Source organism: Schistocerca piceifrons, chromosome X (genome assembly GCF_021461385.2).
Source record: "Schistocerca piceifrons isolate TAMUIC-IGC-003096 chromosome X, iqSchPice1.1, whole genome shotgun sequence".
Lineage (NCBI taxonomy): Eukaryota > Metazoa > Arthropoda > Insecta > Orthoptera > Acrididae > Schistocerca > Schistocerca piceifrons.
This window is the reverse complement of record NC_060149.1, coordinates 159,184,690-159,200,722: the sequence shown is the minus strand read 5'-3', so window position 1 is coordinate 159,200,722 and position 16,033 is coordinate 159,184,690. Positions and strand designations below refer to the sequence as shown.

The following is a 16,033-nucleotide window of genomic DNA, read 5'->3' as shown; positions in this document are numbered from 1 at the left end:
GCTCTAGCGTCTCCAGGGAAAAAAGATCCCTAAAGCGTGTGATTTCGCGGCAGCGAAGTAACCCCGAAGTGACGCGGCGCAAATGCCTAAGCTGAGCGTCACAGCGGAGTGAGTGAATGTTGACGGCGCGAAGTGCACCCTGGCGCTCGGCCGCTTTCGGGCGCAGTCGGGTCGGGCCGCTACCCTACCCCCACCCTCCGACAGTTTCCACACGGCGAGAACCCGCAGTAGCCTGACACGCAGCAGCATCAGTTTCGGCTCGCGAGCCGAAGGCGGCAGACGTGTGGGGTATACATCTTGCTCCTCGCGCTATCTCTCCGTCGTGCACCCGAGCGCCGTGCCGCCGCGTAATGGGAGGACGCGATCGAGTCGCGTCCTCGGCGGTCTGACTGCGAGCAAGAGGCTGCCGTCTGCAGAAGATAGCTGTCCAATAAGAAGATTCAGGAATTCTGGAGGCTATTTCGTAAGAACGAGCGAAGGAAGACGCTGTTTATCGACTGTGCGAAAATGCCGGCACGCGGCTGGAGACGTGCGTGGCTGAGTGGGCGGTCATGCACGGGCGGCTGAGGTGAATTGTGGTGAAGCTGCGGCCGCAGGGCAATGGCACCGTCTCCGGTGGCCGTCAGTCTGGCGCTGCTGGCCGTGGGTGTGGTTGTGGCCGAGCAGGCGCCGCCGCCACCCCCGCTGCGCTACGAGGCGCCCGACGACTGCAAGTGGCAGCGGCTGCGCGACTCGGCCGACGTGGCCCTCACGTGCAAGCTGCGCACCGTCAACAGCGAGTTCGACACGACTAACTTCAGCGTGATCCCGGCCGAACACACGACGTCGCTGCACGTGGAGTGCGACGCGTCGGTGCGGTGGCGCAGCTCTGTCGAGGAGCGCGGGCTGGCGCACCTGTCGCGGTTGCGCGAGCTGGCCGTCGACTACTGCAAGCTGGCCAAGTGGCCCTCGGCGGCCCTCGCCGGCCTCCGCGACCTGCGCAACCTCACCGTCCGCACGCACAACTCCGACTGGCCCGCCTTCAGCCTCGAGATGTCGCCGCGAAGCTTCGACCCCGTGCCGCAGCTCGAGAGACTCGATCTCAGCTTCAACAACATCTGGTCCTTCCCCGACGGCATCTTCTGTCCGTTGACAACGTTGGTCACGCTAAACGTCAGCTGGAACCGTCTGCAGGACATAACTGAGATGGGCTTTCGCGAAAGGGTGGCCGTACCCCAACCGTTAATGAGTTCTCCAGACGAACAGGCGCCGGAGACCGCCCAACAGGTCCCCAAGGAACCGCCGTGTGGACTCGATATCCAAGTGCTGGACGCATCATTTAATCAGTTCGTGTTGATGCCACCGAACGGCTTCAGCACCCTCCGGCGTTTACGAGCTCTACTTCTCCACGACAACTCCATCACTACCGTTGCCGACAAAGCGCTCGGAGGACTCAAATCGCTGCAGGTATTTGACCTTTCTAATAATGGAGTAGTTGCACTTCCCCCTGAGCTCTTCCTCGACTGTTCGTCAGTAATAAAAGAAATACATCTTCAGAATAATTCCATTAGTGTGCTTGCTCCGAAACTCTTCACTAACCTTGGCCACCTGCTTCTTTTAGATCTTTCCAGCAACGAACTAACTAGTGCTTGGATCAACAGTGAAACATTTTCTGGACTGATACGACTTGTTCTCCTAAACCTGTCGCATAATCGGATATCAAAGCTAGATCCGTCTTTTTTCCGTGATCTGTACACCCTACAGATACTTAACCTGAACCACAATGAACTGGAAGCTATACCTGCGGACACATTTTCTCCTATGAACAACCTACATACTTTGTCACTTTCTCACAACAAAATCAGTCAGCTGGATGCATATGCACTTAACGGATTGTTTGTGTTGAGCCTTCTCTCTATCGACAACAACCATCTTAAAGATATACACCCTGAGGCATTTCGTAATTGTAGCAGCTTGCAAGATCTGAATCTGAACGGCAACGCGCTCACATCTGTTCCAAAGGCCTTGCACGAGATGCGTCTCTTACGAACTGTAGATTTAGGGGAGAATCTCATTAAAGACTTGGACGATCCGGGATTTTCTGGGATGAATAATCTGTACGGCTTACGGCTCATAGGAAACCATCTCACGAATATAAGTAAAAACGTTTTTGACGAACTCCCGTCCTTGCAGATACTCAATCTAGCGCGAAACAAAATACAACATGTCGAACAGGGTGCATTTGATGACAGCAAAAATTTGCAGGCCATTAGGCTAGATGCCAACTTGCTGACAGATATTAACGGCCTCTTCGTAAATGTGCACAGTCTGCTGTGGCTGAATATATCTGACAACAATTTAAGCTGGTTCGATTACGCTCTCGTCCCAATGAGCTTACAGTGGCTCGACATGCACAAAAACAACATAGAAGAACTCGGCAACCACTACAGACTGGAAGAAAGGTTACGAATACAGACGCTGGACGTCAGCTTCAACAAACTAACGCACATCTCTGAAGCTTCGATTCCAGACAGTGTCGAGTTGTTATTTCTAAACGATAACCTGATACACACTGTCGAGCCACACACTTTCTTAAAGAAGGTTAACCTCACGAGGGTAGACTTGTACGCAAATCAGATTGTGACGATGGAACTGAACGCTATGCTTCTGTCACCGATAGAAGACAGTAAGCCGCTGCCTAGCTTCTACATAGGGGGAAACCCGTTCCAATGCGACTGCGACATGGAGTGGCTCCAGCGAATCAACAGCCTCGATCATTTGCGCCAGCACCCGCACGTCAAGGATCTGGAGAGCATATACTGCAAGCTCATCTACAATCGTCACCGTACTTACATACCACTGGTGGAAGCCGAGCCGTCACAGTTTCTGTGTACGTACAAGACTCACTGCTTCGCCCTGTGCCACTGTTGCGACTTCGACGCGTGCGACTGCGAGATGACGTGCCCGCCAAATTGTACCTGTTACCACGACGAGTCTTGGGCCGCTAACATCGTCGACTGTACGAATGCAGACTACACCGAAATGCCGGTTAACATCCCGATGGACGCCACAGAGGTCTACATAGACGGGAATAATTTCGGAGAAATATCCAGCCACTCTTTCATCGGAAGAAAAAATCTGAAGATTCTGTACGCTAATAATTCGAACATAGAGGCCATATATAACAACACGTTCAGCGGTCTGTGGCAATTGAGTATTTTACACCTAGAAAAAAATCGGTTGAGGGAGCTGCAAGGTTTCGAACTGGACAAACTGGAGAACCTGCACGAATTGTACCTACAGGACAACGAACTCCGCAGGATCAACAACCGAACCTTCGTGCGCATGAAACAGCTGCAAGTGCTGCGCCTGGACGGGAACCAGCTGACTAGATTCGAGGTGTGGGTGCTGTCGCAGAACCCGTACCTGGTGGAGATCGGGCTGGCGGGGAACCCGTGGTCGTGCGACTGCGAGTACACGCGGCAGTTCCGCAGCTGGCTGCGCGCCAACTACGGCAAGGTGGAGGGCGCGTCGGCCGTGGTGTGCGCGCTGGGGCCGGCCGTGGCGCAGCTGGACGCGGCCACGTGCGCCGCGCTGGTGGCCAGCGTGACGAAGGCGGTGGGCCGGCGCGACGTGCACGACTACCTGCCTCTGTCGCTGCTCGCGCTCGCCGGCCTGCTCGCAGCCGTGGCCGCGCTCTCCGCCGCTCTCTACTACCGCCGCCAGCTGCGCGCCTGGGCCACGTCGCGCTGCCGCTTCCGTAACTGCTACGAGGCAACCGCCTCCTTCCACGAGGACCACGCCGACCGCCTCTTCGACGCCTACGTCAGCTACAGCGTCAAAGACGACGCCTTCGTCAGCCAGGTGCTGGCGCCGGGCCTCGAGCAGGGCGACCCCCCGTTCCGGCTGTGCCTGCACTACCGCGACTTCAACGTCAGCGCCTACATCGCCGATACCGTCGTCGAGGCGGTCGAATCGTCGCGGCGCACCGTCGTCGTCCTCTCCAAGAACTTCGTACAGTCCGAGTGGTGCCGCTTCGAGTTCAAGTCGGCGCTGCACCAGGTGCTGAAGGAGCGCCGCCGCCGCCTGGTGGTGGTCTCGCTGGGCGACGTGTCGCAGCGCGACCTGGACCCCGACCTGCGGCTCTATCTGAAGACGGCCACCGTCGTGGAGTGGGGAGACCGGTTGTTCTGGCAGAAGCTGCGCCTCGCCATGCCCGACGCCAAGAAGGGCGCGCGCGGCCGCGGAAGCGCCAGGGCGCGCCAGCCGCCGCCGGCACGCTTCCCCCGGGACGCCCCGCAGCCACAGCCGCTGTGGGCGTAGCGCATATTCCGCCGCAGGTACGTCCATTCTCCTTTCTGCCACTACGCTTCATCTGCACCTAGCCATTTACCGATCTACCATTTACCGAAACTTTTATTCCCTTCTTTTCGTATGTTTCCCTTCCCTGGCAATTTTCCCGTACTTGGAACCCACAGACTGTCCTTACCAGTCATAGATTTAGCATTCGTACGAAAATGTGTGTAGCCTGATGCCGTTATTGTCACAACACTGTCATTTTAGGGTGAGAGAAAAAGTCGTGTACATCAACTGTATGGTCCGGCACGTAACAATTCCTTGTTGTATATCTATATTGTTCTGAAATCAACATGTGAAGAATGCTGCTCCACGTCAGATCTTTGGGCAATATATCGAAATTTTAATAACAGTAATAATAACAAAATTCAACTTTGTCTCGCTGACCTGAAAACATTAATTTTGCTTTTAGACATTCGTCAATCTGACATAGACGGCGAGTAAACTTGCGAACATTGGATCATCAGTCATTTCCTGGCTAGTAAAACTGTCAATAAGCACGAAAATTCAGAGATCTGTTTATACGCCAAGAAATGAGATGTGAACTTTCGTCGATTAGTTTGTTCGTCGTACAGTCTGAACTGAAGATAATCTAAGATTTAAAATAACGTCTTTTGTATCTGTACAACGAAGTTTTGTTATTTTTCCTTTTATTATTTAGTCAAACCACTCGTTCACTCGTTTTTTAGTCGTGTATTTCAGACTCTAATCGATTAGGAATTTTGCAATTCGAGAACTTCATTATGCTTTCCCACTGCCCTTCCTCTTCTACATTTCGCTGTTATCTCCTACCATTTTTATCATCGTCATGCATATAAACGTTACTCGTTCACGCACGCACATGGACTGAGTATTATCATTCCTGATTCCTGATCATGGGTACCAAATGATGCCACTGATGTCTATGAGTTCGTACAAGTACGTATCTGATTCAGAGTTCGAATGAATTGTTGATGTACTAGTAAATCTCTTTGTACGGGACCCAAATAAGTGCCAATTGTAACGAGAGTGTCTCGTTACTTAAGTATGACTCAAAATTTACGTGATCCTATTTCTGACGAATTAGTACTAGTGAGAACAGGTAATTAATATTCAATAAGTTACTCATGACGAAGATATGTGATAACATCTGTAATTAAGCTTACAGATAAGCCTTCCACATATTTCAACCAACTGTTTTTATCAGATTCTGAGTGTGGCGAACTTCGACAGTTAAATGTCACTGTAAGACTTCAGAGAACTCCATACATTGTATTATCAGCGAGTGTTTGCAGCATAATACTCCCATCTTCTGAAACTGAGTAATTTGTATGTGCCTGTATGGTTTTCCCGCATAAAAGGGTAAAGACTGGGTGACAAAGGTAAAGCTTGTTCCTAAGTGCGATGACAAGAGTGTTTATTTCAGGATTCATAATTACAGTTACACTGGTTAAAGCCAGTCCAGCCAGTTTATATTAGGTATTTGGTTGTTCCTGCAAATTATCCTATTTGGGTTCCGAGTAGATCCTCTACTCTTCACGCAGCCCTTCTCGTAGGTGAGTATCGTCTTGCAGGTCCTCTACGTTTAACGTTTATGTAACACCGAATAAATAATTAACCTCCAGGCACCAAATTTACTCCGTAGCTCACGATTTTTTTTTGGAAATTTGTGGTGTCATCGGTGTCTCACGGAGAAAGATGAAAATCTGGTATATAGAAGTTCCTGATAAAAGTTTTGGGAGTATTTTTTTCTCCAGTGAGTTTAATATCCTTTATTTTTTCCTACGATTTTGAGTCCCATGCTGGCATTCATCTTACGTGTCGGATGATGGTGAGAGCATAAGCAACCAACCGATTAAACATGCGGAAAACAATGTTTTAATTATTAATGATTCACAGACAATATTATATGCGATACTTATGTTGTACTCGCTTCTCCTTCTTTTTGCTGAAGCTGCTACTGTCACATTACTATAGTCTTTCATATTCTTTTTATTGCTGTAAGTTAGGAAGTAGCTTAAAAAGTAATGAAACGATGACCCATTACGTCGGCAAACTTATTTAATTTTTAGCTACTTTCGTTGAGAACGATGTAAACAGGTCACAATAAATACGGTAATAAATGCCATTACATATTGCACTTGCCTTTTCGTATTAGGCAATTCAGGATTAGTAGGGAATTACGACGTAATTGATGTAGTGCATGCTGCAGCTCCCCTAACTTGGTAGCGAGACGCTGTCATTTATTAGCTCGTAGTAAATAATGCCGGTTATAAACTGCCGGAACGCTGACACGCTTTCTTGGCGTGCTAGGGGAGCTCCGTTAAGCTGCGGATTGTATGAAGCGACACTGCAACGGCAATGCCTTGCCTTCCTTTATTGTATGACGGGTTCGCCACCACAATGTATTGCTAGCTAAGTCTCTCTGCTCAGCTAAAATCATCAACAAAATTTATCGTGCGGATATGAAGTTTTATAGCCCGCACGGTTCACCACAATAGCACAACTATGTTGTAAATTATATCACTCACGTACAATATTACTCGGAGATTTTTAGATACTTAATCTCGTATGTTGTTAAATACACTAATGCTGCAATGATAAGAGATATATTCCTCATGCGAAGGACGCGAAGGTAATGGTGGCGAGTCAGTAAGTTGTGTTATCTTTGATAGGTGCCTGTCTGCTGAACGAAGATGAAAGACCAGTTTTTTTGTGAACGGTAAACCGGTAACGACTAGCAAAGAGGAAAATGACATATTAGCGTGAAAATGCATATGTTGCAAAAACCATGACCAGTACTTCCATGTATGTATAACGGTTTTGCTTTATGCATAACTTGTCGATTTTTTTATTTCAGAAAGTGACATGTATTCCAGGAGATGTCTAATTTAGAAAATGAATGCTGTACAGCGTCATACAAATATTGAGTACTCAGTGGGCACGGTTTTCTAGAGGGTGAGATGTAAATTATTATATTGTTATTTAAGGCATGCGATCCCTGGAATTAGTGAATTTCGATGTATGAAAAATAAAGTTTTTATCAGTTTCTGAAAGAACGCTGGATCCGCCACATTCTGTTGTTCCTTAAATAGTTTTCAGTTATATTTTGTAACAGTAGCGAGCACCACACGCTAGTAAAATGACTTTGTGTATTCTACACATTCCAGCGTACACAATGTTTTTTGTTTTTTCTTTTAGCAGTGTGACCTACTGAAAAAATAACGGGTTTTGTATATTTCCAGTTCCATGCACTCTGTTATACCTATAAACGCGTTTTGTATATACGCATTTCAGTGACTGAAGAAAGGCTACGAGAATATTCCTTTGTGTATATTTCACACACAAGTTCTTTGTAATTATCTGCAGAACATATATTGGAGCAGTATAACGTGTTTTTCTGGTTTTCAGCTGAGCTGTCTCTAAAACAGGATGTTGTTTGTCCGTTAATACTGACAGTTTTATCGATAATAATAAGTTTTATACAGTCCAGTTGTTATATAGTTTCCACCATTAAATTTATTTCAGTGATATAACGATTTGCAAAATATTATTCAATACTTAACGTATACTGACGAATTTCCTTCAGTATAAAGACAGTCAAAGATCCGTCAACCCAAAATCTGTGAAATAGTTCTAAGTAATGGAACAGAAACGCATTAGGTCATAAGACTTATAAATTTAATTTACTAAATCCAAGCCCATAACTATTGTTTATGTTTGTTCCTGCAACGACCGCTTCATACGCCGTATTACGTTTCGTTATTGCTTGTTAATATTTTGGAACTAAAACTGTCATCTTCTATTGAAAGCATTACTTAAAGTAGTTTTCTGCAGTGCATTTCTACAATTTACAGCCCGGCCATACTTACCTGAAATATTAATTGTTATTGATATACATTGGAATTCATGCGTATAAAATTAGTAATAGTCCAGGTGTTCCAGTTTTTTCCAATATGTTGTATATGGAACTTGCACCTGAAAGCTAAAACAAAAAACATTGCAATTTTGTGAGAAGGAATGAAAGCTTTGAAACAGCCTCGTGTAGATCCGTTGATGCAGAAATATTATAGCAATGGACAGCGCTTTGTCTGAAGTAGTGAGGAAATTACGACCGAGTTGCCACTGAGTCTCCTGTCTCCTTCTTCGCTTCTTATTAGTCATTACGAGCTCGAAGAAATTTAATTTCTATGAGATGATGTTTCTTCTTACGGAATGACTAGTGACGTGATCTGAGATACTAACAGGTTTATCATTGAATGATATTCGTGTTAAGGTATCTTGAAAAATTTTCGTAGGTTCTCATAGCTGACAGTTACTGTTACTTCTTTACTCTCAAGTGGAGTTCTATGTGTTCACCTGCCGAAATATCGCCCTTTGCATTCCAGTAAGTTATTTAAACGCTCTATACGCCAGGTAAACCCTAACTTTCACTGGGTTCCAAATGTTGTTGCTCTCCTGTTATCAGCTAATAGGATATGAATCACTATATTTCATGAGAAGCAATATCTGTGTTGTATCTAGGAGACAGGAAGTAATGACTAAAAATTTTGCGTCTCGCTCCTTATTCAAGTGCTCAAAAGCTTCTTAATTAAATTGCTTCATTGGTAATGTTTCTTAAAAACACTGTTCAGTAAACTTACTCTTTCTTGCAGTATTCACATTTCTGTGGATGACGGGTTACGGATGACAACGTTGAAATTAAGTGTCAAAGATGTTGCTACCAAGCTCAGAACTCGAGAGTTTTTCATCAAACGTATGGTCATGCATTAATCTCGTCGAGTGCCAAATCGTCAACGATAACTTTGTTTTTGAAGATAGAGGCCTTGACGTTATTAGGTGCAACGACACGATTTGCTACCGAATACTTTGAACATTTTGTAGCATTATATTGTTTCCAAATACGTAATTCTCGAATAATTCAGTCACTGAAAGATTTTTATGACGTGCAGTCTTCTGAAATGGACCTTTGTTCAGCAGCCAGCTCAAATATAATTTAATGCTATTGAACTCAGTTACAACGTAATATTTGTGTGTATAAAAGTGTAGGCATTGTAAAAGTAGCAGTATGTTCCTAATACGAACCAATATAACCACTGAAGTTTTATGTTACTTTGCAGAAATGGGAAGCCTCTGCACAATGCCTTCAAATGCGTACGAGTACGACGATCTAATAAAAAAGAAATGCTTCTACAAAACATTTAAAGAATTTTCGTTGGAACTGACAGGTTAAATCGACCACATACTGGCTCACATACTATTGATAACAAGTTGTATATAACGTATGGATAATGAAGAAGACGGCATATTGGGACGAATGGAATCAGAGCTAAGGCGATTAAACGTTTCATGAAGTACTGATCGAGTCGACGACATGGTGTTTAAATAACTGTTTTTAAAAATGTCTGTCAACGTCTTCATTCTTCGTGGTATCAGTATCTCTCAACTATTTTCAGTTTTCAAGTTTGATTTAGACGCATAGGGCAAATTCAAAACAGTTCGTCTAGCAGAAAGTGATAATAAAACATCGAAACTTTTCAGAAGTGATTAACTTGGATCATACTCTCTGCATCTTGGCCTCCGCTCTGTACCTGTTGCATGTGGTCTCTATTTACAAATACGTAGAGGGTTCGTACACATTTAGTCTATGAAAAGGTCCGTTGATAAGCTTCACAGATAACTTTGCTCTACTAAAGGATAATTTCGTAACATTTATTATTTAATATAAACAGGGCGCTACATGGCATTCACGTATTACACAATGCGCAAATCTTGCAGGCTAGTTTTGGATAAGAATATAATAATTATGTTCAAATTACGCTATGAAACGTAATACCTTCAAAATCAGTGTTGAAAAAATGTAGGTGACGGAAGTGAACATTTGGTATTAGTTAATATAAGGAATTGTAAGGTAACAAAATCATGTGGACCAAGGCAGGGGCGTTTAAAAAGAAATATAATGAAAAGTATGAAATGATAATAACGAGTGATATATATGTGTGTGTGTGTGTACTCGCGCTCGCGCGCGCGCGTATGTGTGTGTGTGTGTGTGTGTGTGTGTGTGTGTGTGTGTCGGCACTTTTAACAAACAACTTTTAAGGGCTCCTGGCTTCAAAATCAATTAGATGACACGCCCATATTCAAAATAAAATTTTTTATTTAACTTTAAAATATTTACAACGTAATTTACACAGTGTTATTTTGAATACGGTTTCTTCGAAGCTAACTTTAGGAAATCGAATAATATCCCTTCACGCAAATGTTTAACTTCATTCTCTCATTCTCTGTCCATTTGATATACGAAGAGAATTGACAAACTGCCAGAAGTATACCAGTATTCGATAAAACTGCAAGTGCTTTGGAAACGCCCATTTACACAGCTTTTGCGTACGTCTTTCGAATTAACGACGGCTCTAATGCAGCGAATGATTCTTTTTTTTGTTTTTTAACAAAACCTTGCTGTTACTGGGGCGGAACACAAACTCGTTTGTCCTGAGTGGCGATGGAAATCCACTTTTATTGCATTTTCCTTTCTGCGACCACAGTTGTAGGGATAATAATTTCAGTTCCTCCCGGTCGAACGTTATTTCGTATATTAGGGCAGATAAAACTATATTTATGGATATCAATATTTTTATACACCGCTGCTCCTGCAATGTAAAGTAATAAAACGTTTTCGGGCAGGAAAACAATCAGAAGAGCACAATGGCGTCAGAAAAAAAGAATAATAATAATGCAACATCAGATTGCAACATAACGTTATGTTTCTTGAATGTTGTTGTGCGTAATGGAATCTGCACCGAAAAATCCATTACTTTTTCATAGAGTTAGCTTTGTACTCTATGGAAGCGTATAAATAAATAGAAATGACATTATTTACCAAAACGATGGACGGTCATATTCATCCATGTAGCAGCATTTAAAAGCCACCAGTAACAAATTTTCTCTTTCACAAAATCAGTTAACAGTAGAAATATTGGGAATTGTGTAATTATTTTCGAAAACTTATGAAAATACAGAGCACCTTTGCGTTCCGTAGAGTCATAAATACGGCTGCCCGACATTAATTTAGAGAAATCAGTCATCATAGTAGTTTGATGTGTGTGATATCCAGTTCAAATGTCTAGATAATGTTTGTTAATCGCATTCAGCGAAGAAGTATACACACGTGCTTTACATACGTTATAACAATAATTTGTTGCTCTAAAATGCAGCTAGTGAATAATTCTTATACTGAGAAATTTCCTCACAAGTGATTTGCATAAACTGTGTGACAGGAACTAGTTCTAGACAACGATGTTGTTTCAAAGCATCGACCGTATTATATTCCTGTTTTTAACGTTTTTTCTTTGTGAATTTTTGATGTTAGTTAATTATCTGCATGGATCCGGGGTCATAATGCCGAACTCTTGCTACGATATAGAACAAGTTAGTTTTACAGCTACAGTAGGTGACACTTCCGCAGCTAAAATTATTAGAACATGCTGATCATTTGTATGATTTCTTAAGCTACTTTTTTCTGTACAAACCTCTTTGACCACTTTTGCGACTGTCTCAGCAATGCTGCTTCAAGCGATTAAATTTCCTTCTACAAACCACACTGGAAGATTGTTGTATTTAACGATTATTTATTCCTACAAGAAAATAATTCCCTTTTCTGTTCCTATAGCCCGGATAAATACTTAATGTATTCAAAATTTTATCTATAATGCTGACTTTCGATTCTGCTCCAAAGACAAACATAAACACCAGTCCTTTCTGACTTGCTTATCTTTCTTTTTAACTTTTCATCTTGTGCTTCATTATTTCCTACATCTTTGGCCTGTCCCAAGTAATACTTCGACGTGCAACCAAGGTAGTTATAAAGTGTTAGAGGACGAGGTATAAGTGGTAAAAAAAAAGATGTTGTCCACTCAAATAAGTTATATTCCCCAAACCTCTCCTACCAACAAATTTTACATTATGGACACCATCTCAACGTTTTTATTTGTGGAGTTTCTTGACAGCCTTAGCTGTTATCAACGGACATTACAAATGATTTATTTCAGTAAAGACGTCCTAAAACCACCGATTCATTAAGAAAAGCTTCAAGGTATGAAATGGTGAAGCATCCTGTGATCCGATTTGCCCATCGACGCAGAAAGAGAATCAAGTCGTTCCGAACGTTTGTGAACTGGTAGTTATAAGTAACTGCAGTGATATAAGTACAGTATTTTCGTGTATCCATCATATATATAGCCGTAGCTCCGGTGCTCTTTTGGTAACACTTTTATGACTGCATAGCCAACTTCAGAAGAAGCTGAGAAGTGCAATTCCATTCTCATTGTTCTTATCACAGTATGAGTCATTGGTATCTTTGTACAATGGTGTGGAACGTACTGGTTCTAAACAATCTCTTCAATGATGTTTTCGATTATATTATGATTTTCTTTTCAACATTTCAAAGAAAGACGTTATGAATGTACAAATTCTACAAGTGTGTTAGACACGTTATCAGCGTTTGTATACTCAGAGTTTACAGGTAACTGAGCAAACTAAGCATGTTTATGTGACGTTGTAATCTTAATAGTATTACTTGACGGTGAGTGCGTTAACTTATGAATTACGGGCACGGAGCTCATCGCTCTTGCAGCAGCCTCCCTTATCACAGAGACCGCAGCCGTGCTTCACCATGCAGATATCTCTTCCTCGCACCACAAGAAGAGGATTACAGACTTCCATCCACTAAACAACACTCTAAAGTTCGTTGTCGCCCTATCGCATTCATTCAGCAGGAAGCCACAGGTCATACAGGTGACTCAGAGGTGTTTCTGTTTCATATTCTACATTCGTGGTGCAGGCTGACCTCCATTTCGATACATAATTTCGTAACGTAGAAAACATGCATGAAACCGTATCCCATCTTTAGCTATGGGGATCGAGGTATCAAGTTGACCCTCTCCAAGAAATGGAAACACGAACATATTCAGTATCACATGGTCACCTATTACGATCTAATAATATATAAAGGGTCTTGCGTAGACAAAGCATAAGGCCTATTTTCCGATCGCTCAAGAAGCTGATAGAGGTGCTCTGCCTAGTTTAGGACAGTTTTGGATGCTGTGGAAGCAACTATATCGATCACTGAATTCGTAAAGTCTCCAAGTAGTATCTACGACACCAAAATTGCATGAAAAATATTGATTTTAAAAAATCTGCTGTTACTGAAGACGGTCTCACAAATGTAAATAACGTTATCTTTCATGGGATAAAAATATTATCTTATGAATCAATCTGAAGGGAATCTGTCATCAAAGAGGCTGTTGAGATGAAAATTTTCAACAATAACTTTAACCGAAACAACAGCTATAATTTTAATTGTGCGCAGAAGTGGGTTATAGATATTAAGAGACTACAGAGAAATACGACTTGTTGCTTACGCTCCAACAAGGACCACTAGTATCGCAAATATCGATACGATCTTTGGAAGCATGACGCCACGATGACGTTTGTCTCCCAATCACAGTTATGACAGTTAGCTGTTTCTGTCAAAGGCGGTGGAGGTAATCATCGAGAGCTCGAATTTTCATTGTAATTTGACATGGCGAGATAACCAAGAATAATTTGTGCAGTTTGTGATTGCGAGAAATTTCGTCCTCAGGGAAAAAGCTATTTCAAACAAATTTCTTTTTTTTCCGTTTCTTCTCTTTTTCAAAGAAAGCATTGCCTTTTAATGGCTTCAACTCCTGCTAGAACAGTGTCAGTCTCCAATCCCTATTTAATTTACACAATCGGCATATGAACTAGTGAGAAATGAGAACAGGATTTCCCGGAGCAGTGAATGAAGTTTAATTTGCATGTTATAAACGTTGTATCTTATATATATATGTGTAATCTAAATCATAGGGCTATCCACAATTGAAGTTTCAGACTATACCTTAAGAACCTAGTTTAGCCTTCCCTAACTACAATGCAGTTTAGTAATAGCGCGAAGTGACGATTATGGAGTCCAATTTCATCATGAAAATCATCATGAGAGATAGTATTCCTCTACACCGACTCATTTTGTCACAGTTGATGAAAGAATATCGCCGATTATACAGCCCGCACCTGCGGTTGTTCCATCATGTCGTATGCATGATCAATGAGGAAGAGGTCTTGTGATCCTACTGGTCAGCAAGCTACGATCGGCTTGCAAGAAGTGATTAGGAAATATGCTTTTGATGTAGCCCATTTGCAAGTGTTTCCCAAACAATTGAATGTGCCCTCAGTCTACTAGAGAGATGCGTAAACTGTTGTAGGCTGTGGCTCCCCATATGATTATTCCCACAATAGGAACCGTACAGCAGCGCTTGATAACTCTCCGCCGCGCGGGATTAGCCGAGCGTTCTATGGCGCTGCAGTCATCGACTTTGCGGCTGGTCGCAGCGGAGGTTCGAGTCCTCCCTCGGGCATGGGTGTGTGTTTATTTGTCCTTAGGATAATTTAGGTTAAGTAGTGTGTAAGCTTAGGGACTGAAGACCTTAGCAGTTAAGTCCCATAAGATTTCACACACTTTTTTTTATAACTCTCCGGTTATTGCCATATCAAGCGTCAAATTTATCCTAGCAGAGAATCATCACTCACGCTAGGTCATGACCTGCTATCGTTACCGAAAAAAACTTTGCATTCATTACCGTAGTTGTGCCTTTCGCCACATTTACGCAGGCTGGCTGCACGGTTATGTGATTTGAGATGAATGTGGGTATCGCAAGCCATACTCGTAGCCCAGTTGCCAGTAAATTCTTACTAATCATTCTAGCGGGCGTTTTCGGGTAAAACGTTTTCCTAATTTCCGATGCGTTAGTCGAGGATCACACATGGCTTGTCGTCTGGTGTGGTTGTTCATGAGTTGATCCGTATACCGGCGTTGTATGCGATCACGTTGGCAAATATGTACACCACTCTTCGACCACCCGCGCCGAACTTTATAGATCATAGGCTTTCTATTTTATAGTATTGCGGAATTCTCAGAATGGGTCTTACAGTCCCTAGCCAGCCCACAACACAGCTTAGTGGGATTCAGTTAATTGGACGAATTGTGCTCACTGCCGCCGTGCGACTGTGTTCGCAGTACGATGCTCAACACAGCTGTCCCCTCTCACTAAACGAATACACGTCATGTGCTTTCACGCGCAGTATGTGATTCTATTTGACTTACAGCACTACGCCCTGAAACCTTTTATTTACTACTCTCTCAATGCCCCATGCAAATATGACGTTGTGCCGAAACATCTAACCCACCAACTAGTTCCTCGAACACATGGAACTTAAAGGATGTAAGAAAAATTGGAATTTAACGTCTCGTCGACGAAAAGATAATTAACAGACGGATCACAAGCTAGTGCAGGAGAAGGATGGGGAACGAAAACGGCCATGCCCTTTCTCAGCAACCGTTCCGGCATTCGCCTTAAAAAGTTTAGGGAAATCGCAGGAAACTAAGGAAGGAAGATTAAGGCTTAGCGACCCATCGACAACGAAGTCATTGGAGAAGGAGCACAAGCTCGAATTGTTTGAAGGAGAGAGAATGAAATCGGCCGTATCCTTTTAAAGAAACAATCCGGGGATTGTCAGGAGCAGCTTGGGGGAATCATAGAAAACCTAAATCAGGAAGGCCGAACGCGGATTCGAACTGCCATCCTCCGGAATACGAGTCCAATGTCTTATTTGTGCAACACCACTTTTATTGTGGAAGCGAAGG

General features: G+C 43.2%; 1 protein-coding gene across 1 annotated transcript; it reads left to right on the top strand.

The window, feature by feature from the left end:
• Nucleotides 1-600: 600 nt before the first annotated feature.
• On the top strand, nucleotides 601-4,224 carry LOC124722233 (toll-like receptor 6; the record flags this gene model as incomplete). The annotated part of the gene is made up of 1 exon (XM_047247425.1): nucleotides 601-4,224. A coding segment is annotated over exon 1 (3,624 nt), but the record flags the coding sequence as incomplete, so codon positions are not given.
• Nucleotides 4,225-16,033: the final 11,809 nt, after the last annotated feature.